This window comes from Macadamia integrifolia, chromosome 9 (genome assembly GCF_013358625.1).
Source record: "Macadamia integrifolia cultivar HAES 741 chromosome 9, SCU_Mint_v3, whole genome shotgun sequence".
NCBI lineage: Eukaryota > Viridiplantae > Streptophyta > Magnoliopsida > Proteales > Proteaceae > Macadamia > Macadamia integrifolia.
In genome coordinates this window covers 750,086-773,850 of record NC_056565.1, presented here as the reverse complement: position 1 = coordinate 773,850, position 23,765 = coordinate 750,086, and the positions used below count along the sequence as shown (strand labels likewise).

General features: G+C 39.1%; 2 protein-coding genes and 1 long non-coding RNA gene across 5 annotated transcripts in view; 2 read left to right on the top strand and 1 right to left on the bottom strand.

The window, feature by feature from the left end:
- Window positions 1–1,147: 1,147 nt before the first annotated feature.
- On the bottom strand, window positions 1,148–12,213 carry LOC122088883 (pentatricopeptide repeat-containing protein At1g11710, mitochondrial). 2 transcript variants are annotated; one of them, XM_042658241.1, is made up of 4 exons: window positions 12,077–12,213; window positions 4,898–7,546; window positions 4,301–4,365; window positions 1,148–1,672 (listed from the first exon to the last, which is right to left on the bottom strand). In XM_042658241.1, exon 2 carries the CDS (start codon window positions 7,483–7,485, stop codon window positions 5,527–5,529), a length of 1,959 nt encoding a protein of 652 aa, XP_042514175.1. In that variant the 5' UTR covers window positions 7,486–7,546; window positions 12,077–12,213; the 3' UTR covers window positions 1,148–1,672; window positions 4,301–4,365; window positions 4,898–5,526. The 2 variants fall into 2 exon arrangements, with proteins under 2 accessions (XP_042514175.1, XP_042514176.1); XM_042658242.1 differs by having other exon boundaries at window positions 4,898–7,540; window positions 12,077–12,201.
- A 217-nt stretch (window positions 12,214–12,430) lies between these two features.
- LOC122088884 (cysteine desulfurase, mitochondrial-like) lies at window positions 12,431–14,202 on the top strand. The gene has a single exon (XM_042658243.1). The coding sequence runs from the start codon at window positions 12,505–12,507 to the stop codon at window positions 13,885–13,887; it is 1,383 nt and encodes a 460-aa protein (XP_042514177.1). The 5' UTR covers window positions 12,431–12,504; the 3' UTR covers window positions 13,888–14,202.
- A 2,202-nt stretch (window positions 14,203–16,404) lies between these two features.
- Window positions 16,405–23,765, top strand: part of LOC122088885 — a 10,108-nt gene continuing 2,747 nt past the window's right edge. The window contains exons 1-2 of one of the 2 annotated variants that reach the window (XR_006143180.1): window positions 16,405–16,577; window positions 16,697–16,843. This is a non-coding gene — a long non-coding RNA (uncharacterized LOC122088885). Of the gene's footprint in view, window positions 16,578–16,675; window positions 16,844–23,765 lie in introns of both variants that reach the window. The other variant, XR_006143181.1, reaches the window with a different exon arrangement.

Below are 23,765 nucleotides of genomic sequence, written 5' to 3'. Positions count from 1 at the left end.
AAAGCCGACTCTACCGGATACTTTAAATCAAGGATTCTCGACTAAGATTGGATGAAAAACTTTGATAAAATATTTTTAAATAATTATTGAAAAAACTTTAAAAAAATGCCACCGAGCTTTAATTTTCTTCCAATCATAGTCAACGGATTCCCACTTGATATTCTCCTTGTTTAGAAAAAAGATTTATATATTAAAAATTTCTCTTATTCACAAATGAATGTCGTGAATCCAACGCATCGGTAATTAATCAATATTGACATTAATCTTTGGTACAACAAAATACACATCCAAGTACAAAGGTGAGGACATATGAGGTATGAGGACTAGAGTTCCAATGAAGACAGTCTTGTGCAAATATACAATAGACTGTCTATCAGACAAGACTCTCATAATGTTTTGGTTTGATACATATAACATATGAGTAGTCACACTTATATTTCTGAAATCTCATTCACAGGAAAATATAGTGTACCAATCTTTTAAACTATAAGGCTTAAGTCAGTCCCTAGTTGCGAACAATTTAAAGATCCAACCTTAAGGCACAAACCATCATACATGATGAAAATTAATATTAATATTCAGTTTGATGGACAATCACATATCTAATAGTTAATCCATTTCCTTTCAATTTCAAGTATTGTTCCATCCTCTTCTTCCTCACCCAAAATACTTCCGTTAAGGCCACTATACCAGTAAATGGCACAGCATCCTCACCCAAAATACTTCTGTTAAGGCCGCTATACCAGTAAATGGCATAGCATCCTCGATGGTTTCTAATTCTTGATAAAGCTCCATTATTATTCAAATAACTTTCAAATATTTATTTAATGAATAATACCAATATATAGTATAAAACAAAAAAATATACAATATACTCAGCCTTATCCAAACTTAATGAGGTCGCCTATGAAACAACAAAATACACCAAACAATTAAAAATATAACCACATAAAATCAAATCCCATGTAATTATACAAAGCAATCGTAATTTAATCACAATAGGTCAAAACCACCATCTAAAACTTCACAATCAATACTTTTTTTTGTGACTCATTTCATCTTCATTTGAACGCATGGCATCCTTTCCTTCACTCCCCTCGAAGAATTCATCTAATAATTCCTCAAAACTTTAGTCGCCTCTTAAAAATTGAACAAGCTTGCTTGTGCTTCTATTAATAAATTCAGATTATAAACACAATATATGAATATCTATATATATATATATATATATATAGATACACTTGAAGTCCTAAAAATGTTTGGTTGGTGGGTTGAACTTTTGTGTCAAGTGACTCCATACAACCACTGTTCTTCGCCAAGAATACTCTCCATGTAATCCATGGACTTCTTAGACCCCTATAACTATTCTTAATTGCTTGCATATCGTAATTGGTTTGTTTTGATACATTAAACTGCTTTAAAATGACAACCCAAACATCCATACTAAAACTAGTGTTTAGTTTGCGCCTTCTATGTACTTGCTCCAATGAGGTGTCAATCGACACTTTTTGTGATCATCTGTCCAATTTGCTGACTCTTGGACAATTTTATTCCAAATATCCATCTTTCTTTTTTACTTGTATTCTCCTTTAAAGCGATTTCTTTCCCCTTAGACAGATTGGATGGTTTCTCGTGTATCCAGCTTTCTTTTGTTACTTGTATTCAGTTTAACCTGGAAAGTAAAACCATAAACATGATCATCCGTTGATCACCTGAACTAATCCATATATCAAAATTCATATTAAAAACCATATCACATTAATAAACAAAGTTCAGCTTGTTAAGAGTTAGACTAAGAACAGAATTTCCAGCCATGTAACAAGTTCACATCCACATAGGTGCCAACGGGAAATAACAATCATCACAAGAGTTTGGAGTTCAACACATTAATCATTTTACAATTAGCCATGATGAATCAATAATGATGCTCAGATGTGTGGCAGAGTACCTTGACATGATAGAGGACTATGCGATTGAGAACCTAATGGGCAGAGCAGAAGACTACTTAAATGAAATGGCACTGAAGAGCCTTGTTACTTTCATATCAGTTATTTCAGATTGCAATCATTTGGGGCTTGTTGAAGAAGGTTGAAAGCTATTTAATTCAACAAGCTCAGACCATGGGATGCAGAGAGTTTGGTTACCTAGTTGATTTGGTAACTGGGAGGATGCATCAAATATAAGAGAATGGAAGAAGTAATTCAAAAAGATCCAGGATACAGATGAACAGAAGTATGGGTAGAAGTTCTTGCATTTCTAAGCAATATGAGTGATGACCAAAGTAAGCTGCAAAAGAGCAGTGACAATCATTTATGCTTCTCATAGTTCAATATTCTTTACTGCAGACCACTATCAGTTCCTACTTGGCAACAAGTTCCATCATGGCTACATGAACAGAGGCAATAATGTACATGTGAAAGCATTTGTGTTATGTGATTATTTTTATTCCTTCTGTAGCATAGTCTCCCTTTTATTTCATGGATACGAAAATGTAGTGTCAACATAAGATTACAGATTAATTTAGAAAATATTAATTATGTCCAATAATTTGTGAAGGGCTGGGATTCAAGAATCTAGAGGACTGTAGAAGGCCCTATTGTCCTTTCTAGCATCACTAGAAGTTCAACTGACTTGGTGGAAAGTGCTACAGCTGTCAGTCCAAGTTAGTTTGGAGATCAATTCGAGATTCCCAGTGAGAGTTATGTTGTGTACAATGAGTAATGACAATGAGGAGACCATGCACCATTTGTTCTTTAAATGTGTAGTATCATGGATGAAGCGGACAAAATTATAGATCAATTCTGTGGCTGACATAAACCAAAATATACTTGGCACTATTGACATGATGAACTGGTGCTAGTCACTAACTTCTAGAACATCAGAAGGACGCTGGTGGCTTAAGTCCAATGAAAAGATAGAGATCACTGGATTCACAAGCCAATATTATTCGAATTGCATCCATCTGTTCCCAAACCTTCTCCTCAGTGAGAATGACTGAGCACTAGAGGGTTTGCAGTTATCAGTTATCATACCTGTAATATAGTGAAAACAGTGTAGTTGAAGAATAGCCCAAACCGTAAACAGAAACCAAAGGGGTAATATATATAGTATTCTGGTGGGTTTCTAGAGGCCCTAAACCCTAAACAGCAACCAAAGGGGTAATAAAGGATTAGGTTCAGAAACTCATTTGAAAACCAGAATGACAGTGAAGGGAAAAAAAATACCAGATTTAAAAAAAATTAAGCAAAAACAATCAATGACTCAAATGGGAATGAAATTATGGTCGAATGTCACTTTAATGGTCTAGAATAGCTCAAAATGTGATTGAAATCAGATGGTTGGATCTGGAGTTATGGACTAATCCTACTGGGGATAGGATTCTAGTAACAGAATTCCAAGTAAATGAGGATAGGATTCTAGTAACAGAATTCCAAGTAAATGATAACAACATATGATGGCATCAAATCAGCCAACAAAAGAAGATCAAAACAACAATAAATTACAGAAATAGTTCTGGGAGACTAATCTAGATCAGAAAATTAAAAACTGATCTTTTAAATAAGACAAAACTGAGAATCCAACCTGAAGTAGGATTCTAAGAAAACAACAACCAAATTGAATTTTGAAACCATAGATCAGCAAAGCATGAAGTGCAATTACTGTATAGATGATCAGATCTGAAATCTATGGTGTATTAATGGAGAAAACTCAGATTCAATCATATATGGTATACATATAAGCTGAGAAAGAATTCTGTTTAATAACTTGCTTTTCTGGATTGATAATGAAGAAGAAGAACGATGGAAGTATATCGACCAAGCATCTCACCTGGAACTAGAATGAAATCCCATCAGCTAGTATTGGCTTCCCACCATCACAGCAAATAGGAATCTCACAGAATAAAGAAAAGGCTCAAACACTAAAAAGGAAAGGCCAAGAAACCCCAATCCTTAACTTATATGGTAACATAAACTGACTAGGAAACTAAGATAACGAACGAAACCGACTCAAAACAGGACTCGACTTATAGAATCCTAATCCAGCATAACTAAAAACACCTAACAATAATTAAAATAAAGAAATAAAGACACTTAACTAACGAATCCCATATGCCTTGCCACTACCCATAATATAGGCCCATTAAAGTAGCACATTACAATGAAAACACATTGGATCAAAGCCCAACACAAAGTTTATTTCTAAAAAAAAAGTCCATTTAGGTGATTTAACTGCATCAATATCTGAGCAATCTCATACACATTCCAATCAAATCATCAATGCAGTAGTTAATTGAGGTTACCTGCTCAATGAAGGATGAAAATTGACAAATCTATAGAAGAAACTATTGATTCCTCACAGCAAGATCTGCAAATGGAATTTACAAAACCAAGGTCAGATTAGCTAGAAAGAGAATAAGGTGAAAGAGGGAAGAACTCTTTGAACTTCAAGAATTTCAAAGTTAACCAAAGAAACTGTATTACGGTTCCCAATAGTTTATCATATGAAAAACATCAATCAAGTTGGAATCTTAAACTCACATAAAAGATGAAAGGGACCCCAACAAACAAAATATATCATATCAGTCTGGATAGAGGTAAAATTCAAGCTGAAGCAACAAATGGCACATCAAAGATAAGGCAACTCATTGGACCAAAGCCCAACAATGAAAATATAAAGATGAATTTAATCCTAACAACTAAAGCTCACAATTTATCGAATAATAACTATAAACAGAGATCTTCAATCAACCCCAAAAGAGGGAGAAAGGGGAAGAGTTTAAGAAAAAAAATAAGGAACGATGCAGGATTAAACAACCACAGGTAATAAAGTGAACTGGATAAAAAATTCAGCAAGTGGTAGACCAAAATGTTGACGAAGGTTAGAAGATCAAATATACCTGAAGGTCAAACACTCAGAAAACCCCAGTAAACCTCTTCTCCTCCTTGAAGCAGAAAATCAGATGGTAGTTGGGAGTGTCTATCGCCGGTGCGGAACATTCATCGTAAATCTGACCTTGAAGAATCGAGATTGGTTGAAGAAGAAGGTAGTGACCTTGTGGCTTTGCAGGAACCAAACCAAAACTTCCCTTCCAGTTCCTGTACATGAACTCTTCAGATTAGAATTCGGGGCTTTTTCACTGGAACAAGGCATTTCTGTCCTTGGCTCAGAACGTGGAATGGGCTAGAGAGCGCATTCCAGAATGGCCGCATTCTAGGATCCAAGAACGAGAATGCATACCAAATACTATTTTTCTCATCTCAGAACGTATTCTCAACCTAGAAATGCATATCAAATGCAGCCTTAAAGGTAATTATCATTCATGTCTTCAGAGAAACTTCCTTCAAGAATGAAGAAGATAGAAACACAACGCCAACCACACAACAGATTATTCCCCGACATTCTCTGTTGGTGGGACTTATTCATATATGATGGATCAAAACCTTGGAGAAAAGAACAATAGAATAAGAGGCTTCCTGTTTTTCCAACCAAAAGTTCATAAATGGCGGGCATAGTTTCATCTCAAACTTAATGTAGATCTTCCAGAAAGCTGACAATGACTCTATATGTGTATTCATCAGGTATTATTCCCATTAGTACCATGGAATCATGCAACTCCAACACTTGTTGTACACTGGAATTTTTACTGGACTCAGTAATAAGAGTTGTGTATGTAAAACAATCAGGAGTTAGGCCCAGACAGGCCATCCTTTTCATGAGCTCCTTTCCCTGCTCAATACATCCACACTTGCACAGGAAGTTGATCAACACATTAAAAGTGACTGTGTTCACCAAAACTCCTTCCTGTCGCATCTCCTGGAACAAAGTAAAAGCCTTGTCAATCTTACCATAACTACAGTACCCGTTTATTAAGGTATTGTACGTTAAAACATCAAGTGGTAACCCACTCTTCTTCATCTCCTCCACCAAAAGTCTTGCTATGTCCACATGGCCTTCCTTGCATAGACCGTTAAGAATGCAGTTATAAGTTACCAAGTTGGGTCTTTGACCCTCCTTTATCATTTCATCATACACACAAATGGCATCTTCTATTTGTCCTTCCTTGCAGTATCCATCAATCAGAGTAGTATATGTGACTATGTTGGGAAGAACCCCCCGAACATACATACATGCGAGCAATTGTTTTGCTCCTTCGGTTTTCCTGCTTTTGAATAAGTAATTGATAAGAATATTGTGTAGAAAAGCATCTTCCACAAGGTTATTTCCTACAATTTGGTTATGAATACTAACGGCTTCACTGATATACCCATTATTACAAAGCCCTCGTGTGAGAATGGAGTAGGTGAACCTATCAGGAGAAATATGCTTCTCAATCATTTCAGAGAAGAGCAAAGAAGCTTCTCCTATGTCTCCTTCTTTGCAAATCCAATGAATGATTGAGTTGTAAATGAATGAATTAAACATCAATCCATTCTCAACCACCTCATTGCACAACCTAAAAGCCTCTTCTAAGCTTCCTTTAGCTGCATATGCATTGATCAGAATCGCATAGGTCCTTACATTGGGCTCAATCCCCATTTGAACCATGTGCACTCGAATTTCTTCCGCCATGGCAAGTCTCCCAACTTTGCAAAAACCATTTATGATAGAATTATAAGTGACTGAATTCGGTTTGATTCTCCCCCCTAACATGGCACCCATCTTCTTCATTATCTCCAGGGCAAGCTGGACATCCCCTATTATGCAAGCCCCATGTATGAGCATATTGAAAGTGACAATATTGGGAAAAATTCCCCTCTTCAACATCCAATATATCATTGACATGGCTTCTCGCAATTTGCAGTCTTGACAAAGAGCACAAACAATCAAATTACACGTGATCACATTTTCAGTGTACCTGTTAGAGACCATCTCCCTGTACATACTCCAGAATTTACCAGTTTCAACTAACTTCATGAGATGATCCAAATAGTTGTTCCAAGCATGAATTGTAACCCAGCAACCTACTGTCTGTAACTTCTTAATCACTTTGTATGCATCTTCGGTAGCCCCAATTTGAGTACAAGCCCTAACTAGAGCATCAAAAACTGCAACATCCGACAAACAGGATTCATAACTACCAATCAACGCTTCCAACAGCTCCAATGGGGATACACGTCTTTCTAGCATTGAGTATCTCATGAGACACAAAGCATCATCAAACCTTCTTGCTTTGACCAGTATATGAACTACTATACTGTAAGATTCTACACAATGTGAAAAGCTCTTTTGCTCCCTTACCCAATTGAAGAATTTCAAAATTAACTGCGGAGAGGACCGAAACTCTAGGATAACCCGTGCCACTAACGAATTTGTGAGACTCGAAGCCATCTTCTCTAAGAATCTCCATTGTTTATGACGTAGATTTACACAAATTGCACCGAAAAGAATATCCTCCGTGCTTGGATTCCATAACCTTTTGCCAGAGTGAAAGCTTCGGAATAAGTGATGAACTTTAATCCTCAACAAGCAGGAACTAACAGACATAGGAAGTTTTGTTCCCAGTTTTAAAGATGAATCAGTTCATCAACCCTCTTCGTATCTGCCACTAACCATCAACTGAGTCATAAGATGTCCAAAATAAGCAAACACATCGATTATGAAATGCATTGTAGCTCAAATATCCAAAGAATTAGAATAATTTTCTTTCTCGCTTTCCCTATACAAGGTACACACACAGTAAGTTTGGGTACAGCAAAAAGAGGGGAACAGATATGTACAAGTATTAAACAGACAAGACGGAATTAATAATTTTTTTTGATAAATTACTTGGACCTGTACTATTGTCCTATTGCTTGACACCCCAAAAGTTTGAAACTATTACTTGAACCACCCCTGCATTATCAGATTTCTTACAACTAGCCTGTCCGTTAGTCAATCACCATTAAGTGATGATGTCATGGGTTGGGAAACTCTTACATACCCAAACCACCCTTTAAGGGTAGTGAATTGACCCTTTTACCCTTTCACTAAAACAAGGGAAGATGCTTTCACTTTCATCATCGAACAACCCTCCACCTCTCTCAACCTCACCATATTTGCAAGAACAGTCGGAGATACTGGACCAAAGGAGGAATCCTCCATTATGCTCCCGTCGGGGGGTGGCTGCTGTAAAACCAAGCAGTCAAGGCCGAAACCCAACCCAAAACTGCACGAGGAGAGGAAATCAACGACTGTACAACTTTGGAAGCTCGGTGCCAGTAAACTTGGCTGAGATGCAGGGCAGGAATGGTGGCGGAGGTGGAAGAGAGTTGTTAGAGTTAGACTGGCCGACCATGGAGATCAAGGACTGTACAACTTGGGAAGCTCGGTGGATCAAAGTTATTGGGGTTAGAGACAATGGGCCAACAACAATCAACCTCTCTACCTCCCCTGAACACAAAGCCACCACTCTCTTCAACCTTCACTCACTGTCAGATTCTTGCTATTTTTGAGTTTTTAATAGAAAAACAGCTCAAAAACGAATAGAGAGAGTGGAAGAGAAATCAATCATTTCCTCCTGCAATCCTCCCCCACAAGAGAAACCAACCATCCCCTACTTCCCGCTAGCACTTGCAACCTTCCCTAGCTTCGTCAGGGAGTTGTAGCGGTGAGCCTTGTCGGAAATTTCAGTCTTCTTCACCTTCACCTTCGCCGATGATGGATTTTGGGTTTTTTTTTTTTTTAGGTTAATACCTTTAAAGGGTAAGTTGATCATTTTAACTTTTCAAGTTTCAGTTGAATGACTCATAATGGACTAACAGTAGACTAACACCGTCAGGTTTCATGGGGCTACAAACTTTAGGGGTATCAAGGAATCGGGCCATAGTACATGGGGTCCAAGTAATTTTCCCCCCCCTTTTTTTTTTTTTTTACACCACACAAAACAGCATGTATGGCAATAATATGGTACGTGTTAAATACGGTTCATCAAGGAACAAAAATATGAACATATATTCACAATGCAATAGGTATGTGCATCACCTAATAAACATTTTTTTCCTAGTGCCTTAATAAACAAACAAGAACAAAAATTGAAGGTATAAAGATCAACTGAAGGAATGAACAAAGAGATGTATTGTACTGCCAGTAAATAAGGAATAACACACCACAAAAAGACATTGTTCAGATAATACAAACATCAAATGCCTTATAAACAAGAACAAAAACCGAAGGTATAAGGATCAACTGAAGAACGAAAAAAAAGATGCTTTATATTGCCAATATATAAGAAACAACACAACAAAAAGACATTGTTCAGATAATACATGCATCAAATGCCTAACATTAACCTATATATGTTTTTCCCCCATCAATCGGTACTAGTTATTGTCATTTGGATTCCTTGACTTGATTTGTCCGATGAGAAATGCGAAACGAAAGAAGAATCCTCCTGCTAGGAATTAGATCCTGCTCTTTGTCCCCCTCTTCACAGAAAATGGAGAAATGATCGATTCATCGGATCCTCGGTCAGGACTGACGGGGCTCGAACCCGCAACTTCCGCCATGACAGGGCGGTGCTTTGACCGATTGAACGACAATCCCAGAAAATTAGGTGTACAGCCTAAAAAAATTTCTAATTATTCATTGGATTTCATTTGAACCATAGTTTCTCCTATCGCTTTGAAATAAGCTACAGTGTGTATATATTCCATAACAAAAGAGGAAGAGAAACTGTCTTCAGGGACTCCCAAGCTATAAGGATCAACTGAAGGAACAAGCAGAAGCACATGCTGATTCATAACAAACATCCAAAAACTGAACCCTTTTCCACACTGAAGTCATGCCTATGGTCCATACAGGATTGCGAAAGCAACAATTGTACCAAAAATACATAATACCATCTTAAAGAAACGTGATGGTGCACATATGACACATAAAAGCAGGATCCTTATTAGCTGACTCACTGGAAGGAGTCCAGCATTTGCCAACCAGTGCACATCTGTTAGATAGTTTCCTTCTTATGTAACACTATATTAAGTAGTTGCTTACAATGTAATTCTATCCTTTTATAGTCCCATAATCTATGGGATCTTCTAGGCTGTAACTCTATATATTTCTGCACATGCAATGAGAAAATCACTGAGTCTTCAACTCTCCCATTAAGTTTTTTTCAATCCTCATCATCTGTCCACATTGTTTCAGACGAAATTTAGCTGCTGCCCGGGTTGCAGCCAAGTAACTACAACCCTTGTGGCAGCCAAAGAAATCAAAAAGGGTATTTTGAAAAATACTATAACCCAAGAGAGTATTTGTGAACCCTAGGGGGAAGTGAATTATTCCATTTATTTGGTTGCCAGTAGGGGGTTGTAGCCGGATAAAAATCGTCTGAAATTCCCATCTCATGCAATATCGTGCAATACCCCCGCAGAGGTCAACACGTGGACAAAGTGGAATGGACGGCTTAGATTAAATCCTCATTGAAACAACTCCAAACCAGTGGTTGTCACTTAAACCGAACCGTACCAGGTAAGAAAACCGAACCAGAAATTAAACCCTCTTCCCTCACGCGACTCTCTCTCTCTCTGTTACGTCTCACTCCCTCTCTGCCCTAACTCTCTCTTCCCTTCGCTCACTGCTCACCAAGGACGGGATCCCCACCAAGGATTGCGCTCACGAAGGTGCAGCACCTTCAATCCTCGCACGAAGCTCTCTGCTCACGAAACAAAGAGATCCCCAATCGCTCCTCACCCGAAGCGAAGCTTGCTGCTCATGAAGGTGCTCTGCTCACTCGCTCGAAGGAATCTTTCTGAGTTTCTCCAGTTTTATTTGCCTCTTTTTAATCGCTTCATGACCCTTTCTCTATTCCTGTAGTCCTCTCTGAACCTCTCCCACTCGATAGGATTTGTCTATAATTTCAGGTTTTCAGCAGGGCAACCTGAAATAAAAACGAAAGAAATCAGAGCCCAAGCACTTGTCTTTTTTACTGGTTTTCCTTGTCTGGGTTAGTTTTGTCTTGAGCTGTGAAATTGGTTTTTGGGTTTTCTTCTCTTGGTCTTTGTTTTGGTTTGGGGTCAGAGGAAGGAGAAACTGGGCTTTGATGTTTTGGAGCTTTGGTGAAGAAGGTAAGTGGTGATGATCTGTTGGGGGTTTTGATCTTGTTCTTCTTCTGCTTCATTTGGGTTGTTAGATGTTTTTCCCGTTTGAATGCATATAGCTGATTGGTGACTTTGGTGTTTGGTTTCTTTGTCATTTTCCCACCAAAGATTTTTACCTTCCCTTCTCGTCTCTCAATTTCCTTGAGGTGGAAGTTGGAATTGAACTTCTGCTTTTCCCTTATGGTTCCTTCAATTTTTGTTTCTTTTCCTAGGAAGAGAAAATGGAGGTTTCTTCTGGGAACCGAGAGCTGTATAATCCTCATTTTCGTGATATGATTCCTAATTAAAGTGAGTGGGTTGTGAGAAGAGATGAAGCCAGATTTGGAGCTTCAGAGGATAAGAAGTTGGAACTAAGGCTGGGACCTCCAGGAGAAGATTGGTTTGACAAAGGGAACATAAAAAAGGACACCAGAGATAGAGCTTCCGGCGAGAGAAATCAAACCCAGCCCTTTTGAGCCTTAAGCAAGTGAGCTGGAAGCTTCGAGCAAGTGAGCAGACCACCTTCGTGAGCAGCAAGCTTCGCAGTGAGGAGCGATTTGGGGAAGAGAGAGTTAGGGCAGAGCGGGAGAGAGACGTAACAGAGAGTCGACGGAGGGAAGAGGGTTTAATACCTCAGGTTTTAATTCAAAAACTGAAACGGTTCGGTTTGTACGGTTGGGTTTAAGTGACAACCACTGGCTTTGGGTTGTTTCAATAGAGAACTAATCTGAACCGTCCGTCTCTTTTAATCCACGTGCCGACTTCTGCAGGAGTATTACACGATATCGCATGAGATGAGAATTTCAGAGGATCTTTATCCTGTTGTGGCTCCTTCGCTGCAACCCTTTGTTCCGTTTCTCATGCCTGCACTTCTATCTCCAAACAATTTACAGAGTAAGGATGTGTCATTCGGTCAATCAGTTTGGGTTTTCCTAAGCCCTTAACCTACCTAGGCCAAGACCAGAACTGACAACTTAAAAAAGAGAATGATTCGAGAGAGAGAGAGAGAGAGAGAGAGTCACCTGTGCCGAGGAGAAGTAGGAAAACCATGGCTGTAATCTGGAGTCTCGGGTTGATTCTTTCTCAAGGTTCAAGCTGATGTCACAGTCTAGGAGAAATGGAAATACCGCTGCATAGGCTGTCGGAGTCTCGGAGACGGAGAAGAGGAAGGGACAGCTGCAATCAGAGAGTATTTGTGGTCCTGTGGAGACGGCGAAGAGGAAGGAGGGAAGCTGCGATTTGAAGGGGAAGAGCGAAGTGCGAGGGAAATTAGGAATTGGGAAGCAGCGTGGGTTTTAGGGGTTTTGTGTTTTTTAGAGAGAGAGAGAGAGAAGGGCCATTTACATAAATGCCCATTCAAATGCCTAACTAAAACTTGGGGCGGATGATCCTCTTCCTCGCAAAGTCGTAATCCCGTTGTGCTCCACAACCATTCGTAGAGGAAGCAACCATGGCCACAAGGGTTCTCGCTTCGAAGCTCCGAGAAATCTACAGCAGAAGCAGGGGCTGCCCTACCCGCTTCCGTGCTCTCTCCATGGCCGCTGCAGCAGTGGCCAGGGCAGAACCATTGCCTCTTCAATACGAGGACACGGAGGGAATCAACATGAAAGGCGTCAAGATCTCCGGAAGACCGCTTTACTTGGATGTGCAAGCCACCTCCCCAGTCGACCCTAGGGTAATGGACAGCATGCTCCCCTTCTACCTCTCCCGCTACGGCAACCCACACTCTCGCACCCATCTCTACGGCTGGGAATCCGACGTCGCCGTTGAGAAGGCCAGAGCCCAGGTCGCTTCCCTAATCAACGCCTCCCCCAAGGAGATAGTCTTCACGTCAGGCGCCACCGAGTCCAACAACATCTCCGTGAAGGGTCTCATGCACTTCTACAAAGACAAGAAACGCCACGTTATCACTACCCAGACCGAGCACAAGTGCGTTCTCGACTCCTGCCGCCATCTCCAGCAGGAGGGCTTCGATGTCACCTACCTCCCTGTCGGCTCCGACGGCATCATCGACCTAAACAACCTTCGCTCCGCTATCCGTCCCGATACCGGTCTTGTCTCCGTCATGACCGTCAATAACGAGATCGGCGTCATCCAACCCATGGAGGAAATAGGCCAGATTTGCAAAGAACACAATGTTCCTTTCCACACTGATGCGGCTCAGGCTCTGGGTAAGATTCCTCTCGACGTGGAGAAGATGAATGTGAGCTTGATGTCGCTGAGCGGTCACAAGATTTACGGACCCAAGGGGGTGGGAGCGCTCTATATGAGGCGAAGGCCGAGAGTCAGGGTGGAGCCCCAGATGAACGGAGGTGGCCAAGAGAGAGGGATTCGTAGCGGGACTGTCCCGACCCCATTGGTTGTTGGCATGGGTGCTGCTTGTGAGGTGGCCATGAAGGAGATGGAATACGACGACAAGCGTATCTCTGCCCTGCAGAAACGCCTGCTCGACGGAATGAAGGCGAAGCTTGATGGTATCATTGTCAATGGGAGCAGCGAGAGGAGATATGCCGGGAATCTAAATCTGTCCTTCGCTTACGTTGAAGGGGAAAGCTTACTTATGGGTTTGAAGGAGGTTGCAGTGTCTAGTGGCAGTGCCTGCACCAGTGCTAGCTTAGAGCCATCTTATGTTCTGAGGGCGTTGGGTGTGGAGGAGGACATGGCTCACACTTCCATCAGGTATGGGATTGGGAGGTTCACCACGGAGGCTGAGATTGATCGTGCAGTTGAGCTGACCTTGCGGCAGGTGGAGAAGTTAAGGGAGATGAGCCCTCTTTATGAAATGGTTAAGGAAGGGATAGACATTAAGAGTATTCAATGGGCACAACACTGACCTCACCTTCGGATTTTAACAAGAGTGGGATACTGTATCGAACTTGAGAAGAGGGGAGACACGCCAACAGTCTACTGTATAAAATAAAATAGACGAGACCTGCCAGCTGGAGCTGCTTTGAGCATATGAACTAGCCATATGCTATTATTATTTTTTCCATGGAACAATTCTTGTATATGCCTCAGAACTTTCTGTAGTAAGTTCGGTTCTCCTTGAAATTACTATAAGAGGGTTTTTGTTTGCAAAATTTGACATTATTTGAGCATTATGTTCGATTTTTGTGTGGCTATATTAACATGAACTGAATTGTGCCGACTTGAGGACTTCTTAGTGGTTTGCTTTGTTGAATATGTTGGTAACTTGTAAACAACATCAGGGAATTGTATTTCCTGTAAACAACATTAGGAAATTGTATTTACTGTAAATAACATTAGGGAATTGTATTTCCTGTAAACCAGCTTTGGATCAAAAGTGACAGGCTGCTTCAAATTGTCCGGTTAGAGGTCAGTATTGAATGTTGGAAAATAAATTTTGGGTCAGTTGGATCTAATCATGTACCATGGAGACCTTAATGGTTGTTTCATCCATTGACTGTTAAACTTGGTTTTTTTTTTTTTTTTTGGGGTATCATATACTGCAAATATTTATTTGCTTTATGACATGTCGACCGTCTTAATAACCTTATCAAATTCTCTTGAAATAATCGAACAGGTGTCATGTCAAACTAACCTAAATTAATCGTAAAAAAAGGAAAGGGAGAATAAGTTCTCCAGTATGATTTTAGTTAGTTAAGCAGGAATTTTTAGATCAAGTTCAAGTAGCCATTTTAATGTGTGATTATGTGAGAAAAGAATTGCATAGATTTAATCCTATGGATATCACTGTAATTGTAACCATAATGGGTCTAGCATGAATTCAAATCTTCCTTTTATGGTTGTTATGGAAACAACCCTCCCCATCCCTCCAGAAAAAAAAAAAAAAAAGGGGGGGGGGGGTGGTAAAATCCTCTCAGGAAGAATGGCCAGTTTGTGTATTTTAGAGCTGCTTTATTGAGCTTTATCAAGTTATCAAAGACAAATTCCATGATATTTTGAAGGTCAAGTGAAGACAAATGTCATTATTTTTGTGATCTGAGGTGGATATATCCACCTAGATGAAACGGGCTTTAAACTCTTGAGGTAGATGGATCCACCTACAGAAATGGTGGGGAACACCTTAGTTTTGGTTTACTTGAAATATGCTTCAGTAACTTTTATAGAACAAAAGACTCCTTTTGATGTTGTATTAGTCTTATACTTTTCTTTCCCTTTTTTTTTTTTTTAAATATATATTCTCTTTTCTATTTTCATTGCCATATTCTTGAACATTATTTGCTTAGTGGTTCTCTCCTCTTTTTATGTAATTAAATACATATGCAGTTTTGGATTTCTTGTGATGTAACTGATCATAAAGTTCATCTGAAGCTAGTGTTGTCTCTAATCACAGTTACTGACCTCTCATCTATGTGAACACTATTTTGAAAATCTTTAACAATAAACTAGTAAGCGAACCCAAAAATCCAATTGGACTTGGTTCATCTCAGTCTAGAATCTAGATTGCCAAAAGGGTCAAGCCGGTTCAGTCACAAATCTGCATCAGAACTTTTAGTTTCAAATGATTGCTCTATAAGCAACCTTACAACACATCAAATTGGGTAAGCCTATGGGGATTGAGGATGGCAGTACATAGCACCATCTTTTTTTTAGCCAGCAAGAGTACCGTCTTTCTTTTGTATCCCTTAGTTGTCGTTAGTGGATTCTGTTTTATTGTATGATCAATTATGCACAATATTTCTATTTTTCACATAGCTGTATGTATTCACGATTATTATTACTTCTGGACTAATCTCACTTTTTTTTTTTTTTTTTTTTTACAACTCATGCACCCTGCACATATATTTGGGACTCTTATCTTGAATGGTGGCCACTTTGAAGTGGGTTCACTTTCCCACATGTTAATGGACCCATAACAAGACCCAATTTGTAACAAATAACAACATGACTGCAGAATCATTCTGCACACAAGAAATACCACTCTTACTTTTTCTCACTATGTACAAATGCAAACACCACTCTTATTTTTCTTATTCTGTACAGATGAAAGTACCACTTTTATTTTTGTCATTCTGTACATAAGCAACCAGATGACTTCTATTTATGGCCTAGTATTTGTATATGAAATCTATTTCGGAGCAATAGCAGAAGCTGAGAAATAGAAATCAAACCAAAGGTTCCTATTCCTTTGAGAAAATGAAAAGAAAAAGGGGGCAATTTTTTTTTTTTCTTCTGATCTATACGTCTTAAATTTATTTTCACCTATTATTAATTATTTTGAAGGTGTCAGGTCATTAATTTATTTTGCTTGTTGGCCCCTTTTATTCTTCTTTTTTTCCCCCTCCCCTTCTCACCCTAGGCCATTAGAGAAATGTCATTTGTTAGAAGTGTTCTTGGATACTTTTGGTGAAAGAAAGTGGACATGAATGCTTTCAAGGCTTTCAAAGCCTGTGTTCCAGTTGCTTGGAGCCCTCATTCATCTATTACCTTGGTGAGGGGCATCCCAGGCACCAGGAAGCTTCTTAGGCTCATGCTGGAGGCGTTGTGGTTTCGCAAATGCTACAGAACTGTTATGCAATGGAATACGCCTTCTCTCAGGTGGGAATGCGTCAACCGGTTATAAAGCTAGCTGTGACGAGTGACACTCTTTATCTGTGTCTGAGATGTTCTCATCCTAATTTTTCCTTTGTTCTTAGTTCTATTTTTTACTTTCACAGGTTAAGAGATTGATTGTGATTGAGACGGAAGAAATATTTTAAGGCTTGCAAACAAAAAGAAGCAGCCCAATGAGCTCTACGGCCTCCATTGATTGTGAACCATTGCATACCTGATTCTTCTTACCAATCATGTGAGATCCTTCACAGGTCAGCTTCTCTGCTGCTCTTTCATGTTGATTTCATGGAATGGGGTTTTCACAAATAGTGGTCATCACATGCATTATGCATCCATAAGGACATACAGACTTGATTATCAATTGATTTACTAGAAGTTTCCTCTTATAATATATTCATATTAATGAGGCTCATCTTCTATAGTTATTTATTATAAGAAAAGTTTGTTTGTGTTTGAGTGCTCTTTTTTTAAAATCTTCATCCTCTTAATAAGGATGGTGAGATAAATGATGATGTCTCTCACAAAATTAAAGCATGATGGATGAAGTAGAGAGGTACATCTGGAGTGTTGTGCGATTGATGTATTCCTCTCAAGCTTAAAGGAAAGTTCTGTAGAACTTTCGTAAGACCGGCTATGTTGTATGGGGCAAAATGTTGGGCAGCCAAGAATCGCAAGACAGATAAGTTGATTGTTGTAGAGATGCGGATGTTGAGATAGATGTGGGAAAATTAGGAGAGATAGAGTGAGGAATGACAAGGTAAGAGCTGAGTTGGGAGTGGCCCCGACCCAAGACAAGCTTCGAAAATGCCACTTAAGGTGGCATGGCCATGTTCAGAGGAGGCCTCAAAATGCCTTAGTACAGAGGAGTGATTTGATCTAGTGGGAAGGAATAGAAGAGCTAGGGGCAGATCTAAAATGACCATTGATGAGTTGGTAAGAAAAGACATGCAAAAGCTAGGTCGTGACCCTAGTATCATAGTTGTCACGACACCAAGGCAAACCAAGGCGTTGGAGGGTTGTCTAAGTGCTTAGGCGAGAAGGTGGTGCCCACATTAAGGCGAACAAGACGACAAAGTTATATTTTTTATTTTCCCTCTTTTCTAACGTTATTTAGTAAGCTACATATACCTTGTATTATTAAAAAATCAACATTAAGCCACATCGAGTCATTAAAAATCAACATTTAGCCACAACAAATCATAAAAAAATCAACATTAAGTCATAAAAAATCAACATTTAGAGAAATGCTCGTGTTCGATAATAAGTTTGACTGGTTAAATGATTTTATTTTTACATGAGACTTTTTGTATTAGGTATAACATAAAACCAGCTTTCCAACAAGTCTAAGATTACTTAAATCTGAGTAGTAATGATGAAGTTATGTTCCGGTCAAACGTATTTTAAAGTGCACGACTACTGTTAAAATCGCCTGAATGAAAATAATCTTATAGATATCAAAAAAAATATTATTTTATCGGACTTTTGGTTTTTAGAAATGTTTTAACATGATAAGAATTATAAAATTTTCATAATTAAGAAAAACCCCAACATTTAAAAGTTGAAAATCGCCCTTTAACCAAAATCCAATTTTTGTTCTTAGTCTGGGGGATTGACTTTTTATCCTTTTGGAATTTGATTTTTAAATTATTTTTATTGGATTTAAATAGGGGGTATTTGCTTATTTATGAATAATATCTTAATAATGATATTTGTCATAAATAAGTGCCAAAACACAAGGCAACATGTAGTGCAATAAGGCGACTATCACCTAGGCCCCAGGCAAACTACCTGGACGCCAAGGCATCGACGACACCTTGACAACATTGCCTAGTATGACATCAAACAGAGTTGTTTGGAGGGCAAAGATCCATGCTGCCAACTGCGTTTAGGTGGGATGGCCTGGAGGTGTTGCATTGCCTTTGTTTCATTTCTTTTCTTTATCTTTTTCCCTCTTCCCTTTTCGTTGTTTTATCTTTATCTTTGACTGATCCATGTAGCAGATCCCATTCAATTGGGAAAAGGCTTAATTGTTGTGTTGTTTGTTGTGCATCAATTCACTTGAGTGGCTTCACCAATTGTTAGATTAATTTTTCACCTAGATTTGATTGGGGATTCATCATACTTGGGATGCTTCCAATATAAAATACCTTAGACTATTATTTATGGAACTTGCTTTTTTATTTACTTGGTCTTTCCACCATAATTTTACCCATCAGCTAGCCAAATATTGCAATATTTAACGATCTACTGTTTTAAGGGAGAATGAAGCAGCAAAGCCAGCCTCATGTGGCAAAGGGAAGGATTCCTAACCAGCAAGCTCCAAACTAAATCTAGTTGGTCCACTTGTGCAAGCCATGGGCATCATAGCCTCATAGGTCCTATCTTTAGTCTTGGATGTGGCTCCTACATATCTTATTTTTTTATTTTCTATTATTAGTACTTTGAGTTTCTTAATTGTGGCATTGGCAGGTGACCACTATCTCTGGTAAGGGTAAAAATCCTAAGTTCTCTTTAATTTCTTATTAAGAATGGTATTTAGGATCAAACAAGGTTCAAGAACTTGTTTCGTTTCGGTAGTTTCAAAACCACCGAAATTTAGAAATTTCTGCGAAATGGTATACTTTTTCCCATGTGCTTCGCTGACAATTTTGGGGGGCTAATGGCTGAAGTGGCCAAAATTAGCGAAACAAAATGACTGAGATGGTCGAAATTTTGACGAAATAATGAATTTTTTGGGGCCAAAATGAGAGAAATTTCGAAATGGAATGATCGAAATGTGACCAAAATTATGTACTTTTATATTTCGAATGCCATTTTGTCTCGGGAAAAAAAAATTGAAATATCTCAAATTTCGGCGAGTTTTCGAACCTTGGGATCAAATACAGGAAGTGGATGGAAGAATGCTATCGTTCAATACTTAGGTGTCATTTGACACCACTTCTATTCTTGGAGAGTGTTCTTTTACATTAGTGTTCATTTTTTATTCCATGCTGTGAGAACACTCTAGTGGAATAGAAGCAATGTTTGGTAAAACTATTCCAGAAATGTCCTTAGAACAGGGAAAGAACAGAAATAGCGTTTGGCAGACACTTTATATAAATTAACTTCTGAACAATTAAATCAATAATTATAGATATGCCATTATGGTCAAGTTTAACTTAAATAAGGAATTACTTTGTTAGTATAACTACAATTTACATAACCTCCACATGTATTTATCCTAATAAACAATAAAAAAATAAATAGATTAAAATGATAGAGGCTTAACCTCCAACTTTCATCAGTACCAAACAACTAAGTGTGCTTAAATTTAAGTGAATCATGGAAAAAAGGGTCATGGTAGCTAAAAAGTTGGACAGGATTGGTGTCTTGCCGGTCAGTGTAGATATCATTCAACATTTAGTAAAGAGGCCATGCAACTCAGGATGAAAATTAAATCTAGAAACAATCATGCATGTACAAATGACTGAATACATGGATGGAATTTAAATCTTGAAACAACTACTACTTGCACCTCTTGATTATACAAGTGTAGACCAGTCCTAATTAATCCATCTACGAGTGCATCTATATATGTCACACACATAAAAAACTTGGTTACAACCACATTTGTTATTTATGAGGACTGTTAAGATGTAAAATGCAATTAGCTGTGGTAGCTCTACTTCATTTTAAAGTCAAATATCTCCCTTACAATTTTGAAGGGGTCCGGCTCCTCTCCATAGAGGAGATCGCTCTTGGCGGGATGCCTGGAATTCTATATCAGTTGAAGGTTTCATTGATCGTTTGATTAAGAAGAAGTTTCACCTTCTTCCTCACGATTAGAATATGAACCAGAAGGGAATTAGTTGCAGGTGATACAACTCTTCCAAACAGAGTTCAATCAATCTGAAAATTTAGGGAAGAACACTACATCTGAGGGTGGGTGAATCCAATCAACAACCTTCATATTAACTGGTAAACAAATCAAATTTAATTTCTGGAATTGCATCTGGTGGTAGAAGGAAACTAGTTCTGCAACTCAAGTAGGTTCACAGGGCACATAAGGTTTTGCTACCAAACCTCACGGGTTAGGTCAGCCCAAGGATAGGTATCAAGGCCCTACCGTCAAAGTGAACCGATTAGGGACATGGCATCCAAAACCAATCCTGTGTAACCCCTTTCGTCTTGAATACTATTAGATGGAACAGAGCCGGCAACACAAACCCCGACAACACAAACACACTGCTCCCACCAATGAGAGGAAATCTGCAAAATTAGGAATAGAGAGAGCAACCAAGCTCACATGAAGCACCTGTTGGTGTATGATGTCTTGTATTCCGTCGCAGTTTAATCCAGGGAGTACTGGTGCAGCACCTAGACAGCCAGGACGGCGGTCCCGCTAGCTGGTTAGTGAGCCGTGGGGGTTGCAAGGTGGGCAGGAGGCCCCCCTGCATAGCAGGGGTGTAGCCCCCCGCTCGAATTTTTTTATTTGAGGGCAAGTGTAGTTTAATCCGGATTAGGGTGGCAATTGTAGTTTAATCCGGATTAGGGTTTTTTCGCTATATATTTATAGCGAGGGTTTCTTTCTCTGTAATGCAAGCAATACTGAGAGGTGTGAGGACAAGCGCTGTAACCCTATTCTCCATTGATAGTGAAGCAGGATCTCATCTCACCGAGGACGTAGGCAACATTGCCGAACCTCGTAAAATCTGTGTACATTGTTTGTTTTGTTTTTCCATTATCTTCTGCATCGTTTTAGGGTTGCGTTTCTACAGCACCACCACACATCTTTGCCACACACAATACTAACCCTCAAAGAAGCGTCTCTCGAAAACTTCGTACACTGTATTCATCATCAATGGGAAGGTGAAGTACAGATTTATGCAGAGAACCAATTGAACCAAATTACTCTGCAAGCCACACCCAAGGTTTGCTATGGATGACATTAGATTCGAAGGAGAGAGAGGAAGAGGGAGAGCGAGGCTGCTGGGAGGGGGAACAAGTTGAAAAAATCGGGCATTTCTGGCACCGAGGGTTTCAGTTCCAAGAAGAGAGAGAGAGAGAGAGAGAGAGAGAGAGAGCGTAAATGCACAAGGGAAGGAGTTTGTACTTGCCATGCGCTGCTTGCAGAGAAGAAGACGACCGTGGATAACCCAAGTTTCAGCAAGGAAGGGTTGAGCATTAGAGGAGAATTGCAGAAAATTTTGATAGGAAAAGTGAGCAAAGGGAGGGGGGAGGAAGAAACTCACCAAGAGTTAGGGTTCCTTGCGAGAGAGTGGGATTTGATTTGCGTGATGGGGACGAAGTTGAGTTCTTCTGATTTGCACGATGGGAAGAAGCTGAGCTTTTTTTATACCTAGGGTATGGGTTCTTAAGAGGGAGGACGTGACTTGTGTTTTGAGGGTGAGGGCGTTGGGGCGTTTCTATCGGGAATACAAAAAGAAGAACATAGCCCTTGTTCCTTCAAGTTGCAAAAAGAACAAACAGAACTCCTTTTTGGTGTTCTTGCAATCTATTCCAAACCTACTCTTTTTCATTAGTTCATTCCGTGGAAATACAAAAATGAACCGGATGTGCCAAACACGTTTCTGTTCTATTTGCATTCCCGTAGGACAAAAGAACACCAGAAGCATTCTTGTAAAGTGTGATGCAGATTCTTCATCAAATTAGGCTTGTTTTATTAGGAATAAGCCTAGGGTTGGGTTCCATACATGTTGGGTCTTTGATCCCATGTGTTTTGAGTGTAATAAGCCACTTTTATGAGCCTAAAGAGGGGCTTTAAGGTTGCATATGGGATTACTAGTTTGTTTCTTTTTTCATTAGTTTCCTTTTAAGTTCAGTTTAATTTAAGTTATATTTGTTTTCTTAGGAGTCAAGTTATTAGATGGGTCAAGTCATTAGTAGTTAGTTTCCTTTTTTAGTTAGTTTCTAATTTCAGTTTTTAGAAAGTATTCTATTAGAAGACTAAAGTAAAGTTTCCTTTTAAGTAACCTTCTATTTTGTAATTCCCTCCCCCATTATTATAAATAAAGAAGAGGAGGCTCCTAAAGTGGGAATGATTTTGATAAACAAATTAATGATCGTTGCTATTGTCTTCTCCATGAAGAGTTGTCTTGTGTTTGATCAAGGCTGATGGAATTGGTGTTTGATTCAATTGACTCTCTGCGGTAGGAAGCCCCAAGAGATTCTTTTTCTTCTCTCAACTATCCAAGGAGTTACATATTAGTCCAAGCACTGCAAGTACTTGAAACTATTCCCTCCCTTAGTTCTGCCCAGAAATTCAGAAGCTTCTATTTTGATTGCTGGTTACCTAAAGCATTTTCAGCCATCAGAATTGGCTGAAACTTGGATCAAGTCACCCTCCCATCTGGACCATCAATCAACCAAAAGATCTGGTCATGCTCACCAGCTATTAGTGAGATAAAATCTCCCAAAAAACCCTCTTTTATTGATCTGTTCTGTCTAGGACAGAAATCGGTAGAGCTGTTAATGATCATATGGTTTCCTTTGATATTGGCCTATGAAACTGTGAAGGAACAAGCCTAATACATCCTCTGTTGCAGCGAACTTGGATGTGGTTCAACCAATCTCTCTCTCTCTCTCTCTCTCTCTCTCTCTGGAGAAACACAATGATGGAAGTAAATTAATATTAAGAAAAAAAGGAAAACATAAGTTGCAGTTTTGAATCTTCATGGTGGGTATAATGATGAAGGAAAATACAATAATGGGTTCTCTTCTCTAAGCTTCAGAAGGAAAAAGACAGTGAAAAGATTCTTGGGATGTTCCTCAATTATAAACTTTGAGCTTTCTTTTGTTTTGTATTCTTTTCAAACTTGTATTTTCTGGTTTTCTGACTTGGTCAAAAGCTGTTGTAATCTGTAGATGGAGAAAAAAAATTATTTTTCTTTCTTCATTTCTCTAATTTTATTTATTTTAATTTGTCATGGACACTATTCTACATTACATTTCCAAATCTAAGAGTAAATTTAAGAAATCACTGTTTCATGTCTGTGTTTGTAACATATAATTGGTGGGCTTTGAACAGTGGCAGCGATGGTGATGGTGATGGTGATGGTGATGGTGGTGGTAGTGGTGGTGGTGTAGAAACGGTAACGGTGGAGGTGAGAATGGGTCGTAGACCTTGTAAAGTGAGAATGGGTCCCTCTTCACTCCCACCTCCCCCCCCCCCCC

Bases quoted from the DNA above. Each gene is read 5' to 3' on its own strand.
- LOC122088883 (XM_042658241.1), bottom strand. From the start codon at position 7,485: ATGTCTGTTAGTTCCTGCTTGTTGAGGATTAAAGTTCATCACTTATTC.
- LOC122088884 (XM_042658243.1), top strand. From the start codon at position 12,505: ATGGCCACAAGGGTTCTCGCTTCGAAGCTCCGAGAAATCTACAGCAGA.